The sequence below is a fragment of the Rhinopithecus roxellana genome, chromosome 9 (assembly GCF_007565055.1).
Source record: "Rhinopithecus roxellana isolate Shanxi Qingling chromosome 9, ASM756505v1, whole genome shotgun sequence".
NCBI lineage: Eukaryota > Metazoa > Chordata > Mammalia > Primates > Cercopithecidae > Rhinopithecus > Rhinopithecus roxellana.
In genome coordinates this window covers 103089328-103109048 of record NC_044557.1, presented here as the reverse complement: position 1 = coordinate 103109048, position 19721 = coordinate 103089328, and the positions used below count along the sequence as shown (strand labels likewise).

Genomic DNA, 19721 nt, shown 5'->3' with positions numbered 1-19721 from the left:
ACCTCTGCCTCCTGGGATCAAGCGATCCTTCTGCCTCAGCCTCCCGAGTAGCTGGGACCTCAGGTGCGTGCCACCATGCTCAGTTAATTTTTTTTAAGTAGAAATGGGGTTTCACCATATTGGCCTGGCTGGTCTCAAACTCCTGACTTTGTGATCCGCTTGTCTCAGTCTCCCAAAGTGCTGGGATTAGAGGTGTGAACCACTGTGCCCGGCCACGTATTAATTTTTTTTTTTTTTTTGAGACTGAGTTTCGCTCTTGTTGCCCAGGCTGGAATGCAATGGCATGATATCGGCTCTTGCAACCTCCGCCTCCTGGGTTCAAGTGATTCTCCCGCCTCTGCCTCTCGAGTAGCTGGGATTACAGGCATGCGCCACCAGCTAATTTTGTAATTTTAGGAGAGATGGGGTTTCTCAATGTTGGTCAGGCTGGTCTCAAACTCCTGACCTCAGGTGATTCGCCCGCCTCGGCCTCCCAAAGTGCTGGGATTACAGGCGTGAGCCACCACACCCGGTCACATATTAATTTTTTATTTAGTAATACTCACTTGTGATCATTTATTTTCAAATAAACTACATGTTATAGCCGTGGAACCTTGATGACCAGTCAAAAATACAGTTCAAAAATTAAATGCAAATCCTAAATTACTGCTTTAAAACTATTTTGAATTAGTGTTCAACCATCTTGTATTACCTTGTAAAATGCCTGCCATTAGCAAGTTGCTCCGTTACTTCCACATTCTTCTCAAAACTAGAATCTGAAGAATTCTGTGCATCTTTTCTCAAAGATCTTAAAGCACGCGTCCGGTGGTAGGTTCCAACTTCCTTAACTGACGACCCATCCTTTAAGAAAAATTAATAAAGCCATCTAAGTTTTTCTTTACAAAACTCCCAATTTAAATTCCTCCAAAGAGTATTCTTTGATTACCAGTTAGTAACAGCTGCTTTTTGTGCAGAATCATTTTGCATCTCCCCAAGAAACTACAAGTTAGTATCTAGAATAACTATTTCATGATAAACAAGTATCAGCAATGTCTATGAAGCAGCTAATATAAGATTTACTGGTTTATAGTTCATAACCACTTTATAAAAAGTAGTCTTGACAGTAAAGTTTTCCACCACTGACAAAAAGTTGTAATAGTTTATTATAGTAGGTACTCATTTATTTTAAGGCTATAGAAGTTAGAAAGACCTAAGAAAGATACAGACTCACCAAAATACTGCCACCTAATCACCAGCAGCAACCTCAAAATAACTGGTCCATCAGATTTACAATTTTGGCTTGAACAATGAAAAAGAGTTATTACTATATATTTTGCCCAGTTTAACCCAGATAATGCAACAGCTGAATTAAAAAACTGTTTAGGGGCTGGGCACGGTGGCTCATGCCTGTAATCCCAGCATTTTGGGTGACATAGGCGGGTGGATTGCTTTGAGCTCACAAGTAACAGAACAACGTGGGCAATGTAGCAAAACTCCATCTCTACTAAAATTGCAAAAAAATAAGCCAGGCATGGTGGTGCACAGCTGTGGTCCCAGTTACTTGGTAGACTGAAGTGGGAGGATGATTTGAGCCTGGGAGGTGGAGGCTGCAGTGACCTATGATCGAGCCATTGCACTCCAGCCTGGGCAACAACCCTGCCTCAAAACAAAACAAAACTGTTTAAGTATGTTAATCTGTTGTAAAAACCATACTGCTCTATGTAACTTCATTTTAGTACAATAAATAGACTAGAGGCTAATGGGCTGCTTTATGAGCTAGAGGTTCTGTCATAAAGTATTACAAAGCTCACACACCACTCTGAAATCATATACAGTATTTTCACATTGTAAGTCAAAGGCATCTAAAATACAAACAACAAACAAAAGCAAACAAAAAAAGATAGGGCCAGGCGCGGTTGCGCATGCCTGTAATCCCAGTACTTTGGAAGGTCGAGGTGGGCAGATCGCTTGAGGTCAGGATAAGAGACTAGCCTGGGCATGGCCAACATTGTGAAACCAAGTCTCTACTAAAATACAAAAACAGCTGGGCGTGGTGGCGTGTGCATGTAGTCCCAGCTACTTGGGAGGCTGAGGCAGGAAAATCGCTTGAACCCAGGAGACGGAGGTTGCAGTAAGTAGAGATCGTGCCACTGCACTCCAGCCTGGGTGACAGAGCAAGACTCTGTCACAAACAAACAAATCAAAGACAGAAGTCAAAGTCAAAGGTTCCTAACAACTCTATAATTCTATGCCCTACTACTCCGAAAACTGATCAGTTTAGAAAAACAGGCAGTGCTTTAGGAAAAAAACACCAAACATTTGAGTCCCTGGATCACATCCCAGACTGGCTTTACTCTATTGTTGAATGTTGTTTTATCTGGGCATTTATTTTTGATTTGAGCAAAATATTTGGTTGGTTCACAATAAAAAGGATATTTATACCACAATAATCTGTGTAAAAATTAGATAGGTACTTCAAAAATAGTAAATGATGTATATGATTTGTCACCATCTTTATCAATGTACCTATATTTGAGGACGTTTGAAAAAAGAATACTTACACCTTGGGTGGTGTATTATTTTTAAGACAAATATTTACATCTTAGATCAGTGTAGTGTAATGTACAACTTTTTTTCCCCCATTTTCCAAGGAAAATTTCCAAGGAATATTTTCAATTTCCAAGGAATATTTAAAGGGAATCTACTTCCAAATTATCAACTTTCACGTCCTTTTTCTTAAAACTGATCAGCCTGAAAAGGCACAAGGCATCCCATTCATTTGCCTTTCTCCATTTTAAAAAAGAGAGTTCTAAAACCACAATGAGATACCAGCTCACACCAGTTAGAATAGTGATCATTAAGTCAGGAAACAACAGATACTGGAGAGGATGTGGAGAAATAGGCACACTTTTACACTGTTGGTGGGAGTATAAATTACTTCAACCATTGTGGAAGACAGTGTGGTGATTTCTTAAGGATCCAAAACCAGAAATACCATTTGACCCAGCAATCCCATTACTGGGTATATACCCAAAGGATTATAAATAATTCTAGTATAAAAACACATGCACTCGCATGTTTATTGCAGCACTATTCACAGTAACAAAGACTTGGAACCAACCCAAATGCACATCAATGACAGACTGGATAAAGACAATGTGGCACATATATATCATGGAAATGCTATGCCGCCATAAAAAGGATGAGTTCATGTCCTGTGCAGGACATGGATGAAGCTGGAAGTCATTATTCTCATCAAACTAACACAGGAACAGAAAACCAAACACCGCATGTTCTCACTCATAAGTGTGAGTTGAACAATGAGAACACATGGACACAGGGAGAGGAACACCACACACTGGGGCCTTTTGGGGACTGGGGGGCATGAGGAGGGACAGCATTAGGTGAAATACCTAATGTAAATGATGGGTTGATGGGTGCAGCAAACCACCATGGCACATATATACCTATGTAACAAAGCTGAACGTTCTGCACATGTATCCTAGAACTTAAATTTAACTTATAATTTTAAAAATAAATAAAATTAAATCTAAATAAATAAATAAAATAAAAAAAGAAAGTTCTATCTCTCACCCATTCTGAATGTCACTATTGTAGACACTTCAAGGTATTAACTTTCACAAAGCCAAAGAAAAACACTGGTGCAGGTGTCAAGAAACTGAATGAGTAGGCTGGGCGTAGTGGCTCATTCCTGTAATCCCAGCACTTTGGGAGGTTGAGGCGGGCGGATCACGAGGTCAAGAGATAGAGACCATTTTGGCTAACATGGTGAAACCCCATCTGTACAAAAAATACAAAAATTAGCTGGGTGTGGCAGCGCGCGCCTGTAGTGCCAGCTACTTGGGAGGCTGAGGCAGGAGAATTGCTCGAACCTGGGAGGCAGAGGTTGCAGTGAGCTGAGATCACGCCACTGCACTGCAGCCTCGTGATAGAGTGAGACTCCATCTCAAAAAAAAAAAAAAAAAAAAAAAAATTGAATGACTAAAGAAAGGCAACAAATACCTTCCCTTATTAGGTGGTTTTCAATTCTCTGCTTTCAATAAAATTGAAAGGAGACCTAATAAAGCTAAAAGAACATTAAAAATCATTTTTGGCAAGTGATTTTTGATGCATAACAAACAAACAAAAAAAAAACTGAGTGGCACTGCTAAGCATAACTCCTTTCATTACTGTCTACTTATTTATATGAACAATACTTACATTTATAAAAACAATGGAACTGATACACAAAAATACAGTCTTGATTTTTTGTTTGTTTGTTTTGCTTTAGGAGCTTTTAATGCTTAGACTGAAAAAGATCACAGGGTAGGTTTTTCGTAGTCACTGATCCATCTCTGACAAGGCAAGAATTATCCCTTCACCCTGGTCACAGGTAGAAGTCCAGACTCTCTCCTAGCAATGTCTTCAGAATGGAAGGGCTACCTTTGCAGTGCAGTGCCTCCCCAACCCAGAGGCAAGAAAGTAAGAAGAGTATGTAATGAGCACCCATGTGCCAGGCCCATGCCAGGCATTTTCAAGAGAGCACTGTCTTTAGCAATAACTACGATACATCCACAGATACATGAACTAATTGCGTGGGTAAGGGAACTTCAACCATGTGAGAGCTAATAAAATCTTACTTTTCTTGCTCACAAAATTGGAATGATAGAGATTAGTGAAATAATTTTAAAAATCTTACTTTCTACGTTTTATCATTTCAAATCCAAGTAGATAATATGTTCTTGTTGTTTTGATTGACAGAGCATTAATTCTAACAACTCCATCCACAAATGTTTTATTTCTTGGCACTCAGAAGCCCTTTAAGGCTCAGAAATTTTTCTTAAACTGATTTCATGTCCTATTCAAGTGTCGTCTACAACCTGTATAACCAGTACTTTGTACAACTTGCTTATACTTTATTTGCATATAAAAGTTTTTAAAGAAATATGTAGTATTTTTATTTAGGTACCTCCAAACTTGAATTCACCTGTGTAAAACATTTTTAAAGGATACAATTCTCTTTTGAGTACCATTACAGCTAAACAGAGGTTTTCACTGGTTCTATTTTTCTACTGTTATTGATAAACATGCTAACACTGACTGTCTTACATATAGTTGGCATTTCAAATAAACGGCTTGTATGGAAAAAAATTTCACATCAACATAAAATGCAGCGGGTTAAGTCGACTGAAAATGCAAATTAAAAGAGAGAAAAAAAGAATGAAGGTAAACTTTGTCTGCTAAGAGTTTGTTCATGTTCTTATTTTTAAATGTTCCACAACATATCAACTAACTGGTTTTTAGAATGCAGTAGATACACGTAAAGTCTGACATAATAGTTTTATTCTTTTTAATGTCAACATCAAAAGATGACAGAAATTACATCCTTTGAAAGAAATAAAAGAGGGGGAAGTTGAGATGATAACTTAAAACTATATGAGAGAATAAAGAACTAAAAACCAATTTAGGAACTCTTAAGAGAAAACAGCATTGGATTTGGCAATGATTTCTTAGATGACACCAAAAGCACAGACAACAAAATAAAAGTATGTTAAGTTAGACCTCATCAAAATGAGCACCCTTTATGCACAGAGAACACTATCAATGGAGTGAAAAGGCAACCTACAGAATAGGAAAAAAATTTGCAAATCATATACTGATAAGGTATATAGGGTTTTATATATATACACACACACACATACATATATATATATATATATACACACACACACACACATATATATATATATATATATATGTCTCCGGAATATTTAAAGAACTCCTTTGCAAAACAAGCAAACAAAAAATAAGCAAAAGATGTGACTAGAGATTTCTCCAAAGATAAATAGCCAATAAACACATGAAAAGATGCTCAACATCACCAGTCATTAGAGAAACACAAATCAAAACCACATTGAGATAACACTTCACACACATTAGGATGGCTATTCACACACACACACACAAAAGGAGAAAGTAACAATTGCTGGTGAGGATACAGAGAAACTGCAATCCTTGTGTGTTGCTGGTGATAATGTAAAATAGTAAGGCAATTCCTCAAAAAGTTAAACACAGAATTTCTATATGATCCAGCAATTCCACTTTTGGGTATATAGCCAAAGAAGCAAATGCAGGGACTTGCACAAATATTTGTACATTCATGTTCATAATCATAGCAGCATTATTTACAATTCCCAAAAGGGGAAGCAGCCCAAGTGTCCATTGACAGATGAACAGACCAACGAAACGTGGTCCATACAATGGAATATCATTCTTTTTTTTTTAAAAAAAAAGGAAATTTTAACACATGCTACAATATGGATGAACTCTGAAGATACATTAAGTGAAATAAGCAGGTCATAAAAGACAAGGCCGGGTGCGGTGGCTCACGCCTGTAATCCCAGTACTTTGGGAGACCAAGGTGGGCGGTTCACGAGGTCAGGAGATCGAGACCATCCTTGCTGACACAGTGAAACCCCATCTCTACTAAAAACACAAAAAATTAGCCGGGCGAGGTGGCGGGCGCCTGTGGTCCCAGCTACGCGGGAGGCTGAGGCAGGAGAATGGCGTGAACCCGAGAGGTGGAGGTTGCAGTGAGCAGAGATCGCACCACTGCAATCCAGCCTGGGTGACAGAGCGAGACTCCGTCTCAAAAAAAAAGACAAATATGATTAGTCTAGGAATATGAGATTCACAGAACAGTCACATTCAGAGACAGAAAGAATAGTGGTTATCAGGGACTAGAAGGAGACAGGAACTGGGAGTACAGAGTTTCAGTTCTGGAAGATGAAAAAGTTCTGGAGCTGGATGGTGCTGACGGTTGCAGAACAGTGTGAATGTACTTAATGAACTATATGCTTAAAAATGGTTAAAATGGTCAATTTTATGTTATGTATATTTTGGTACATTAAAAAAGAAAATAAATGCTACCACATTCCTGAGGATAAAAAAAGATTTTGTTTCCTTACAAAACAAGAAAAGGGGTGGGCGGGGATAATACTAGGAAAAAACATTTCCTAAGAAACCTGGAAGACAATCTTAAAAGTGATATAAGAGAATCTTTGATTTGCATAGTGAATGCCTTGCCATTCTCTCCAAATAAGCACTAGGCAGCAAGAAAGACTCAACAATGTGGGAGAAAAAAAAATGTTTTGGGGGAGTCCCCTATATAGAGTATACATTAAAAAAATTTTTAACGTATCTTTCAAAAACAGTTCTAACAAAAGCAATATAAAAATAAAAGCAATACATGCCCATTATACCTGGAAAAATGAAAATGTCACCCTTAATTTCAGCCATCCACAGACAACCTCTTTTAATCTCTTGGTGCAAAAACCATCTTTTTTCCTGTGCAAACATATTTACATGATTTAAAAACGAAGATAATACTATATATGTTTTATAAGTTTTTTCTGGTAATAACATTTTTTCATGTCATTAAATATTACTCTAAAAGTTTAATGAATAGTATTTCAGTCATTACATGAATCTATTTAACAAATTGCTGAATGTATTATACTTAGGTTGCCTGCAATTTTTTCTGATGTTATAAACATCTCTAGATGAATTATCTTGCATATATCTTATTTCCTAAGGAAGACTAGCACAGGCATTAAATCGAAGTCATCTAATCTCCAAGAAGTAAGTTCAACACTGTTAACAGTAATTAACACTGGATGACAGAGATGGGGACTTTCACTTTCTATTTTTCACATTTTCACATGCACTACCAGAAAAAAATTCCTAAAAAGTAAAAAACAGAGAAGACAAACTTAATCTGAAATTTTAACCTAGAGATGTAGTATTCTCATCTATTCTTTGGCTAAAATCTCCTTAAATATTGAGAGCACTGATAGTTCTTCAAAAGTGAAGTTTTAAGAGAGGAAATGTTAGTATTTTGTTAAATTTTAAGTCTCTCACGACCTTGTAGAATCAGTAAGTTAGCATAGAGAAAAAGCAGCAAAAGAACGACAAAAAAAAGTTTTCATAAAGTAGACACAGTTGCAAAATAAAAATATTCCACGTTATTTTTCACAGAAGGCCAAGCTTATTCAAGCTTTAAATTCATTTTTTTAAAAGTATGTTTGGGGGTGCAGGGGGTCAGTTGTCTGAGTCAATTCAAATATCAACAAATGAGGTTTAAATAGGATGTACTCAACACAAATTTAGGGCTCCTTGAAAACTTAAACAGCAGTCTATTCTAATACCCAATGATATACATGTTATAACACTATAGTTGTGATATCCTTCCTTAGCTTTGTCTTTAAACATGAGTTTAAATCACCTCACCATCTACTCTGTAAACTCCAATTTAGTTTCTGCCTCTACAGCTCTTTAGTACATTCACAACTATCTCCCAATAGCTAAATCCAATAGCCTTTTCTCGACCTTACTGACTTCTACAGAACTGATCACTTCTTTATTTATTTTCAGAGATACAGCCTTGCTTCGTCACCCAGGTTGGAGTACAGTGGCACAATCATGGCTCACTGCAGCCTCAAATTCCTGAGCTCAAGAGATCCTCCTGCCTCCGCCTCCTCAGTAGCAGCTGGGGCTACAGGCATGTGCCACCATGCCTGGCTAATGATTATGTATTTTATTATTTTGAGACGAGTCTTGCTCTGTCGCCCAGGCTGGGATGCAGTGAGTGCAATGGCACAATCTCAGCTCACTGCAACCTCTGCCTCCTGGGTTCAAGCGATTCTCTCCCTCAACCTCCTGAGTAGCTGGGACTACAGGCAGGCGCAACCACACCCAGCTAGTTTTTGTAGAGACAGGGTTTCGCCACATTACCCAGGGTGGTCTTGAACTCCTGGGTTCAAGTTATCCACCTGCCTTGGCCTCCTAAACTGCTGGGATTACAGGTTTGAGCCACTGTGCTCAGTCAATTTTTATTTTTTATTTTAGAGGTGGGGGAGGGGGGTCTCACTATGTTGCTCAGGCTGGTCTCGAACTTCTGGCTTCAGGTGATCCTCCCAGCTTGGCCTCCCAAAGTGCTGGGATTAGAAATGTGAGCCACTGTGCCTGCCCTCTACTTTTTAAAAATGCTTCGATCCCTTGGTTTACAAAATACTCTTGGTTCCATGATTCAACTTCTCACCTTTAAAATATAGGCACTGCTTCAGACCTCCTTAATTCTTTTTGTGCTTTGCTGTTTTCTTTTTCTTTTTTGTTGAGACGGAGTCTCGTCCTGTTGCCCAGGCTGAAGTGCCGTGGAACGATCTGGGCTTACTGCAAGCTCTGCCTCCCGGGTTCAAGCCATTCTCCTGCCTCAGCCTCCCAAAGAGCTGGGATTACAGGCGCCCGCCAACACAATAGCTGGGATCACACCACGCATGGCCTGTGCTTTGCTGTTTTCTGTTCATCCTCAAAGATAACCAGTCCCAACCTCTTAGTAATTCTGGCATAAAACTCCCAATGGTCGGCTGGGCTCAGTGGCTCACGCCTGTAATCCCAGCACTTTGGGACGCCGAGGCGGGCAGATCATGAGGTCAGGAGATCGAGACCATCCTGGCTAACACAGTGAAAACTCAGTCTCTACTAAAAATACAAAAAATTAGCCAGGCATGGTGGCAGGCGTCTGTAGTCCCAGCTACTCAGGAGGCTGAGGCGGGAGAATGGCATGAACCTGGGAGACGGAGCTTGCAGTGAGCCGAGATTGTATTACTGCAGTCCAGCCTGAGCAACACAGCTAGACTCCATCACCAAAAAACAAACAAACAAACAAACAAACAAACAAACAAACAAAAAAAAAACAAAAAAAAACCTCCCAATGGTCTACTGCTCTACTGCTCACTTCTTTAGCTGGAAACAACACTGTCTTCCCTCCCTGTGTTCAACTCTCAGAGATCCTGCGCTGTATTTCTTGACATTTTTCTCCATTCCTACTAATATCACCTTCATTTAAACTCTAGTTTTCTCTATTTTGGTATATGTGGTAACAATGCATTAATTAAGAACCCAAACTCTAGAGATAGAGTGCCTAGGATTTGATTCTTGGCACATCACTTAGAGATGTGTAATCTTGTGCAAGTTACATAAGGTGTCTTAGTATCCATATACTAAGGATATCAATATACTAAGTATCCTTAGTATCTAGTCTCTATTTACTAAGGATCTAGTAATCTAGAATACTTAGTATATGGATACTAGATACTAAGAATCTTGTAATGAGGATAACAATAGTTTATAAACAGGAGAAATATATGTGTCTATCAAGTACTATGCCTGGCACATAGCAACTGCTATGTAAGTGGTAGCTATTATCATTATAATCTTTTTTTTATTGAAGACAGAGTCTCGCTCTCTTGCCCAGGCTGGAGGGCAATGGTGCAACCTCGGCTCACTGTAACTTCCGCCTCCAGGGTTCAAGCAATTCTCCTGCCTCATCCTCCCACGTAGCTTGGATTACAGGTGTGCAACGCCATGCCCAGCTAATTTTTGTATTTTTAGTAGAGACGGGATTTAACCATGTTGGCCAGGCTGGTCTCGAACTCCTGATCTCAGGTGATCTGCCCACCTTGGCCTCCCAAACAAAGTGCTAGGATTACAGGTATGACCCACCACGCCCAGCCTAACATTATGATCTTTTAACTGGTCTTCCTTAACTCTAGATTTGTTAACTATAATCCATCCTAAACACTGTCTCATCAGATCCCTCTTCTGGCTCTTCACCGTCTCCCAAACAAAGCTGTAACTTCTAAACCTAAAATCAAGGGCCCTGTCTTGCTTATGACTGAATACAGAACCGACATGTCACCCAACTCCAGGGAGCACCACTCACTGCCACACCCAAAAGCTCACTATCTATGCCTTGTGATACTTCACTAAGCTGTATACTTTTCATTTTTCTGTATTGTGTTATGCTTTACGTTTTTAAAATCTCCTGTATGTTACATATATTCATGCTGAGTTTTGAGTATCTTTCCAGACTTTCAAATAAACATACAATGTTTAAAACAGTACCTTCTACATACTGAAGAATGTTTTATTTTACCTAACACATGGAAAAATAAAAATGTAGGTAAACAACCCAAAAGTAGGCCAGGTGCAGGGGCTCATGCCTGTAATCCCAGCACTTTGGAAGCCGAGGCAGGTGGATCACCTGAGGTCAGGAGTTTGACACCAGCCTGGCCAACATGGCGAAACCCTGTCTCTACTAAAAATACAAAAATTAGCTGTGTGTGGCGGCAGGCGCCTGTAATTGGGAGGTGCTTATAGCTACTCTGGAGGCTGAGGCAGGAGAATTGCCTGAATCCACGAGGCAGAGGTTGCAGTGAGCGGAGATTGCGCCATTGCATTCCAGCCTGGGCGACAAAAGCAAAACACAGTCTCAAAAGAAAAAAAAAACCAAAAGTAAAGTATGATCATCATCTATTAACAAAAAACACCCTACTATCTATCCTTAAGTGACTCTTCAACATGAGAAACAACCCTAAATTTACAGAAACCAAAAAACCTTAGACCTTAGAAAACAAAGAAAGTACAGAAATAGACAATGGCTAATCTGATTCTGGAAGAAAAAGAAACTACAGAAAAGATATCCAAAGTCATAAAGCTGGTAGGATGAAAATAAAAGTTTAAAAAAAAACAACAAAAAACAAACTTAGAACACCACCACCACAATAGTCAGGGAACCTATACAAGTCAGGAAAAAACAAAACACAAATCCATAAGCCCAGCTGAATGAGATTATACTCAAAATGTAAAAACAGAATGTAGTTAATAAATAGGTGACTATAGGTAACTTCAGAACTTGAAAATAATGTCAGCCTGATCAGAGGTAATGAAAGGAGAAGTTTTGAAAAGAAAAGTCAGCCTGAGATTAGGAAAAATTCAAGTTAATGAATTAATATGAATAAATGTAACCACCCATAAAAGTAACCTAGTCTAAGAAATGCTCTATCGCCGGGCGCGGTGGCTCAAGCCTGTAATCCCAGCACTTTGGGAGGCCGAGACGGGCGGATCACGAGGTCAGGAGATCGAGACCATCCTGGCTAACATGGTGAAACCCCCGTCTCTACTAAAAATACAAAAAACTGGCCAGGCGAGGTGGCGGGCGCCTGTAGTCCCAGCTACTTGGGAGGCTGAGGCAAGAGAATGGCGTGAACCCGGGAGGCGGAGCTTGCAGTGAGCCGAGATTGCGCCACTGCACTCCAGTCTGGGCGACAGAGCGAGACTCTGTCTCAAAAAAAAAAAAAAAAAAAAAAAAAAAAAAAAGAAATGCTCTATCAATAAATATATGGCTGAGGAAACTAAGAAATATCCAAATATAATCAGGGTGATCAGGGAATGAAGTCTCTGAAATGCATGGTTGATGTAAAACAGCAAGGTGAAATCCAACCAAATGTATTGAATGTAAAGTCCCCAAATCAGAAAATATTCCAATTACAGAGACATGTTTCATTTTTGGTACTGATGGGCTTGTCAGTATGAATGTATTACCCCTAAAGACCACTGATTTATTTTAATCCAATCCCATGCTAAGTAACACTGAGATTATAATTTGGTGTACACAGACACCTTGATGTATAAAAGGAAGGAGTACTTTGTCTCAAAAAGGTATAATGCCTCCTGGGAACTGTGGTGGGGGTTGGAGGGAATCCTTTCTACCCTACAACATCCAGCAGAGTGCATTCTAATTGCTCAACCACCATATACAACAAATATGGGATTTATGGCAAAAAGTCTCTGTATATTGCTGTTAGGTCTCCTCTGCTAAACTTCCGTCTCTTTAGAGTAAGAACAATCAACAACAAATATTTAATATACACTTACTTCCTGCTAGGTTCTGTTCTAGGTGCTGGGTTAACATTGCCAAACAAAAAGTCAAAATCCAAGTCCCTGTGCAGTTACATTCTGATTCCGGAAGAAAAATACTTAAAAATACAAAAGTATAGATTATGTTGAAAGGTGATAAGTGCTAGGAGAATATAAAGCAGAATAAAGACGCATGTCAGGTGAGTGGTTTGTAATTTTAAATATGGTGCTTACGGTAAGCATCATTGCAAAGGTGAAATTTTAGCAAAGACTTGAGGTAGACAGACTCCTAAATTTGAATCACAGTCACACAGCTTACTATAAGGTGAATTTGGGCAAGTTATTTAAGTCTCTGTGCGTCGGTTTTCTCATATAAAAAAAAATCTTATCTACCACGTAAGGTTATAAGGACTGAGTTATTTATTTGTACAATTTCTGGACCACATTAAAATACTGTAACTCCTGAGGTTTTGTTTTTTGGTTTAAAATAATGTTAAAAAAAAAAAGGTTAAAAGAATTGGTCATGCAGATATCCAAGGGAAGAGTACTTCCAGGAGAGGTATACCAAATGGAAAGGCCCTGGTATTAAAGGAGTAGCTATGCCTGTGTGGCTGCAAAAGAGTGGGTTTTGTAAAGGGGTAGAAAAAGATGTCATTATAAAGGAGGCAGGGATGCTTAGGGCTGCTCCCAAACTTATAGACTTTCACTTAAATAGGGAGTCTCAAGAGGGTTTTGAGTGATCAACTGTTTTGACTTTTAATTTAAAAGATTCACTGCATTTGCTGGGCGCAGTGGCTCACGCCTGTAATCCCAGCACTTTGGGAGGCCAAGGTGGGCGGATCATTAGGTCAGGAGATTGAGACTACCTTGGCCAACATGGTGAAACCCCGTCTCTACTAAAAATACAAAAAATTAGCCAGGTGTGTTGGCGGGCCCCTGTAGTCCCAGCTACTCGGGAGGCCGAAGCAGGAGAATGGCGTGAATCCGGGAGGTGGAGCTTACCTCCACCTCGGGAGCCGAGATCGCGCCACTGCAGTCCAGCCTGGGAGACACAGTGAGACTCTGTCTCAAAAAAAATAAAAAATAAAAAAGATTCACTGCATTACGAACTGACTATTGGTGGGGCATGGTGGTTCATATCTTTAATCCCAGCAATTTGGGAAGCTGAAACTGGAGGATTGCTTGAGCCCGGGAGTTCAAGACCAGCCTGAGCAATACAGTGAGACTCCATCGCTACAAAAAAACTTAAAAATGAGCTGGGTGTGGTGGCGTGCACCTGTAGTTCCAGCTACTTAGGAGGCTGAGGTGGGAGGATCACTTGATCCTGGGAGGTTGAGGCTGCAGTGAGCCGTGATGGTGCCACTGCACTCTAACCTGGGTGACACAGCAAGACTCTGTCTCAAAAACAAATAAATACATAAAGAGAACTGATTGTTGAGGGAAGGCGGGGGCATAATATATACATCAAACAGTAGAAAACAGGAAGGAGGCCAATCAAAAATTACAATAATCCAGGAAAGACAGCCAGGTGTGGTGGCTCACACCTGTAATCCCAGCACTTTCAGGAGGTTGAGGTGGGCTGATCACCTAAGACCGGAAGTTTGAGACCAGACTGGCCAACATGGTGAAACACCATCTCTACTAAAAACACAAAAATTAGCTGGGCGTGGTGGTGTGCGCTGTAATCCCAGCTACTTGGGAGGCTAAGGCAGGAGAATCACTTGAACCCGGGAGGCGGAAATTGCCGCAAGCTGAGATCATGCCACTGCACTCCAGCCTGGGTGACAGAGCAAGATTCTGTCTCAAAATAATAATAATAAATAAGTAAATAATCCAGGAAAGAGATTATGGCTTGAACCAGCATGGCAACACTGGAGGACATATAAAGTGGTCAGACTTGGAATATATTTTGAAAGTAGAGCCAACAGAATTTGCTAATGCACTGGATGTGAGGAGTCAACAATGACCTAAAGTTTTTTTCCCGAGGAACTGAAAAAAACGGGAGTGGCCATTAACTAAAACTGACGATGGTCTTAATAACTGACAACGACTGAGTCCTAACTATATGCTAACTGTTCAATCTCCTTACATGCATGATCACATTTAATCCTCACTACCAATGTGGTGGGTATCGCCCCAATTAACAAGTGTAGAAACCTGCTGATTATCGGTAAACCTGAGAAGCAGAAACTGAAATTCATAATTAACAGTTTTCTTTTTCTTTTTTTTTTGAGATGGAGTCTCGCTCTGTCCCCCAGGCTGGAGTGCAGTGGCGCAATCTCGGCTCACTGCAACCTCGTCCTCCTGGGTTCACCCCATTCTCCTGCCTCAGCCTCCTGAGTAGCTGGGGCTACAGGGGCCCGCCACCACGCCCGGCTAATTTTTGTATTTTTAGTAAACACTGGGTTTCACCGTGTTAGCCAGTATGGTCTCAACCTCCTGACCTCGCGATCTGCCCACCTCAGCGTCCAAAAGTGCTGGGACTACAGGCATGAGCCACCGCGCCTGGCCAACAGTTTTCTTAAGAAGCTGTATATCTGGCCAGGCAGGGTGGCTCACATCTGTAATCCCAGCATTTGGGGAGGCTGAGGCGAGTGGATTACCTGAGGTCAGGAGTTCGAGACCAGCCTGGCCAACATAGAGAAACCCTATCTCTACTAAAAATATAAAAATTAGCCCGGCGTGGAGGAGTAAGTCTGTAATCCCAGCTACTTGGGAGGCTGAGGCAGGAGAACTGCTTGAACCCAGGAGGGTAGAGGTTGCAGTGAGCTGAGATCGCACTAGTGAACTCCAGCCTGGATGAGAGAGCGAGACCCTATCTCCAAGAAAAAAAAAAAAAAAGTCTATGTATTTAACCAGTGTTCAATACATCAGTATGTATCATTATGTTCATAGGATCTAGTGTTATCCCGGACATAAATAATCAATCAGTATTAAAATAGCTTTTCTGAACACAGGTTAATAAGTCCAGTAACCAATTTCAGTGCAGAAGTGTTTGGCCTCTCCAGGTCTCTGCCAATTCCTGGCACATGATCGAGAAACAAATCCTGAGTCAGGAAATTACTTGTCTTTTCAATTCAGAATCACAATTTCAGAGATTGAAGGGACTATAGTTTTTAACCCACTCCCCTCAGCAGAGTAGCAACCAGAATGGGATGCCCAGAAAAGATACCGGCAACTAATTTTATATAGTTATCTAAACACAAGATCTTAATAGGAGACTTAATACAAGACCCTGAAATCGTCTGCTGAACTGAAAAGGATTACATTGTCACTTCCCCTGAGCCTCTCATTCTCACTCCCAAGTTCCCAACCCTCTCTCAGGTCCTATTTTTCCTACTCCATGCCTACCCTCACTCACTTCAACACCTCGAATCCAGCTATATTACTTGCTGCTTTAAATTTACGAGCGAGCTTCCTCGACTTCTTCAACCTTCTGTGAATGCTGAAACCCTTCCACCTAGGCCTCTTTCAGCAGCTGGGGTGGGGAGGTGGATGGGAGGAGAGTAACTCTGCTCAGCTTTAACTCTGGCCTGCAAAAACCTTCACCATACTTCAGACCTAGAAGCAGCACTTCTTTCAGGAGGACCCTCCTCCCTTCCAAACTTCCCCTATAGACACTGTTTGTAACTGCAGCATGACGGAAGAGAAAGGGAACGATTTGGGAGGCAGGCAATCTGAGTTCCAATTTTAGATCTACCCCTTACTGTTTACCTTTTTGAGTCCGTTTCTTCATCTGTCAAAGAGATATCACAACTATGCATTCTCAAAGGGTTATGATGAGGCTTGGAAGGGGGGGGTACAGGAAATGTTGGTCCTCATCCCTCCACATTATGCAACCTGGTATTATTCACTGCGCTCTTATTACGGAACCCCTCTGGATCGTTAATGGAGGTCAGAGAACCTGAATTACAACCTGTCCGTCCCTGTGCTCCCTCCCACCCCCCAACGTTTATGGCGCAGACAGAAAGCAGTCAGAGGATGCGTGTTGCCTCCAGGTTGATGCAAACCTAGGGCAAGAGCCTGGGCGATCGATCGGCCAGGGAGGGGGATCTTGGGGGCGGCCGAACAGCTGCCGCTTGGCCCCAGACTGCACTCCGCTGTGGCAGGCTTCGATTTCCTCTTGCGTAAAAGTAGGTGGTGACCAAATGCTTAGTCCTCTCCCGGCCAGCCTCAGCTCGGCGACCCGACCCGCACCTCCGATCCCCAGGGCTTCCATTTTACTCGTCCTCGATCACACTTCTCCCCTGACAACTGTCACCTCGACCGGCGCCGCCCACCCCCAGGCCCCTCCGGGCGCCGGGCTGCGGGCAGTCCCCACGGGAACCGCCCAGGGAGCCTGCCTCAGGCCGGTACTCACGCCCGCTTTGGCTGTGGTCGCCACGGGCTGCTTCTGCGCCGCGCCAGCCGAGCGGAGCCGCCTCCGGCCGATCTGCTCCAGACTGAGGAACTCATTGGACAGGTCCAAGGAGTCCGTGGCCGAGGCGGCGGAGTGGTTGTGCAGCTCCAAGCTGCTGCGGAGAACCACCATCTTCTCTCCCTAAAGGCCTCGGCGGGCGCAACTGCAGAGGGCTCCAGCTCCAGGCGGCCGCAGCTCTGGCTCTTCCGCGCTCCGAATTCTGGCGCCACAAGCTCCGCGCCAGCGACCGCAGCGCGCGCGCCCAGGATCCCTCCGCCGCCTGTCCCGCCCACGCCGCCACCATAGAACAGCAGGCTCGAAACTCTCCTCCCATTTGTAGAGCGAAGGAGGCCAGGCCAACGTGGAGAGGAACACAGGCCGACAGTATAGAGGACCTGACCAGACAGTCGGCGGACAACGCTGACTTCTTTTTCTTCACATAGTTCCGGCTCGCTGAGCCCGGCGGAAGGAGACGGCGGGAGCGGTGCGCAGCCCGTTTGGAATTTTGGCGCGGGGACGGCGGCGGAGGAAGGGAGGCCTCCGCGCGCTCTGATTGGCTGGCGGGGCCCGGCGTCTCCTCCCCACCCCTGTTGACACCTGCTTGCTGCTTCCCGCCATCTAGGATTCAAATGCAAAATGCCCACTCCTTGAAAGGAGGTAAATAAAGCACTTGGCCTTTGACAGGTTTTGACTTTGAGACTTAAGAGTTTTTTTTTCTTTTGGCCGGGCGCGGTGGCTCACGCCTGTAATCCCAGCACTTTGGGAGGCCGAGGCGGGCGGATCACAAGGTCAGGAGATCGAGACCACGGTGAAACCCCGTCTCGACTAAAAATACAAAAAATTAGCCTGGCGCGGTGGCGGGCGCCTGTAGTCCCAGCTACTAGGGAGGCTGAGGCAGGAGAACGGCGTGAACCCAGGAGGCGGAGCTTGCACTGGGCCGAGATCGCGCCACTGCACTCCAGCCTGGTGGACAGAGTGAGACTCCGTCACAAAAAAAAAAAAAAAAAAAAAAAAAAAGTTTTTTTTTTTTTTTAATTGAGGGCTTAACGAAAACAAGTTAACTACCCAAAAGAAAGAAAACACAAGGAGCTAAAAGCAAGTCAGCAGAGTGCCATCGCTTAGTTAAGGACACGGGTTCTGCACTCATCTTTGCCATTGAACATCCCACGTAGAAGATCTCGAACAAATTATTCACCTCTCCAGGTTCTAATTTCCTCACAGGCTGAGGCAGGAGAATTCCTTGAAGCCAGGAGGCACAAGTTGCAGCCAGCCGAGATCGTGCCACTGCACTCCAGCCTGGGCAACAGAGCAAGACTCTGTCTCAAAAAAAAAAAAAAAACACACCAAGAAACTGCCTCATAAAAGAGAGCAGGACTCCCAGTTAAATGTGAAGTTCTGATATACAACAAATACTTTTTAGATGTATTTCGGAATGTATAAATACTCGGAAAGTAACTCCATTTATAATACCTAAGGCCCTAGAATACTATTGTTATACCTTGGAGCCATGCTTGCACATCATAAGTGCTCAATAAGCGTTTGCTATTATCATAGAATACATTAGATGGCTCCTCTAAGATGGCAGTTACTTGACTACTTTGAAATAGATAACGCGCTGAATGATCAGAATGTCCGAGGGATCCTAGTGAAATACATGAAAGCTGTTTATTAATTTGGATAACTGCAGTTCATTAATTTAATATTTGTTAAATACATATTGAGACTCTATTATGCACCAGGCATTATTCTAAGCAGTGGGGATGCAGCAGTGAATAAAAAGAACAAAAATGACCTAATGGAACTTAAACTCTAGTGGAAGGAGAAAGACAATAAACTAAATGTAAAAGTTTTAAAGTGGCAAGCATTACAGAGAAATATCAAGTAGAGAAGGGGGAGGGAAGAGTGCAATTTAAAATAGGGTGATTAGGGAAGGTCTAGCTGAGAAGTCTGACAAAGGCCTAAAGGTTAGATGGTTCTGGGAGAAGAGAGAAGCGGGAAGCAGGAAGGGGAGAGCGGCAAGGCCATTGAGAACAGAGCCACTGGGAGCAGAGCCTACGGGACTCTGGGTCTTAGTTTGAAACTTTTGAGGGCCTTTATTATAGCCCCCAAATTCCCATTCAAAACCCTGAGATGAAAAGACATCTCAGGGTTTTGAACAGAGGTTTGACTTATTCCAACTTTAAAAATAATCTGTGTGGCTGCTTAATGAAGAATGCAATGTCTGGGGACATATAAAAAGTATTCGTTGTTTATCTGAACTTCGCATTTAACTGGGAGTCCTGCTTTTTTTTGAGACAGGTTCTTGTTCTTTTTTCTTTTTTCTTTTTTTTTTTCAGACAGAGTCGTGCTCTGTTGCCCAGGCTGGAGTGCAGTGGCATGACCTCAGTTCGCTGCAACCTCTGCCTCCTGGGTTCAAGTGATTCTCCTGCCTCAGCCTCCAAAGTAGCTGGTATTACAGGCATGCACCACCATGCCCAGCCAATTTTTGTAGTTTTAGTAGAGACAGGATCTTGCCATGTTGGCCAGGCTGGTCTTGAACTACTGACCTCAGGTGATCCACCTGTCTTGGCCTCCCAAAGTGCTA

The 19721-nt window shown here is 42.2% G+C and overlaps 1 protein-coding gene across 2 annotated transcripts in view; it reads right to left on the bottom strand.

Annotated features, from left to right (window-relative positions):
- Positions 1-19721, bottom strand: part of ATAD2 (ATPase family AAA domain containing 2) — a 104069-nt gene that overhangs the window by 64932 nt on the left and 19416 nt on the right. The window contains exons 1-2 of one of the 2 annotated variants that reach the window (XM_010363885.2): positions 17099-17482; positions 692-840 (exon numbers count right to left, since the gene is read on the bottom strand). In XM_010363885.2, the coding sequence (XP_010362187.1) occupies positions 692-840; positions 17099-17269 (320 nt within the window). In that variant the 5' untranslated portion in view covers positions 17270-17482. Of the gene's footprint in view, positions 1-691; positions 841-17098; positions 17483-19721 lie in introns of those variants that run through there. The other variant, XM_030937563.1, reaches the window with a different exon arrangement.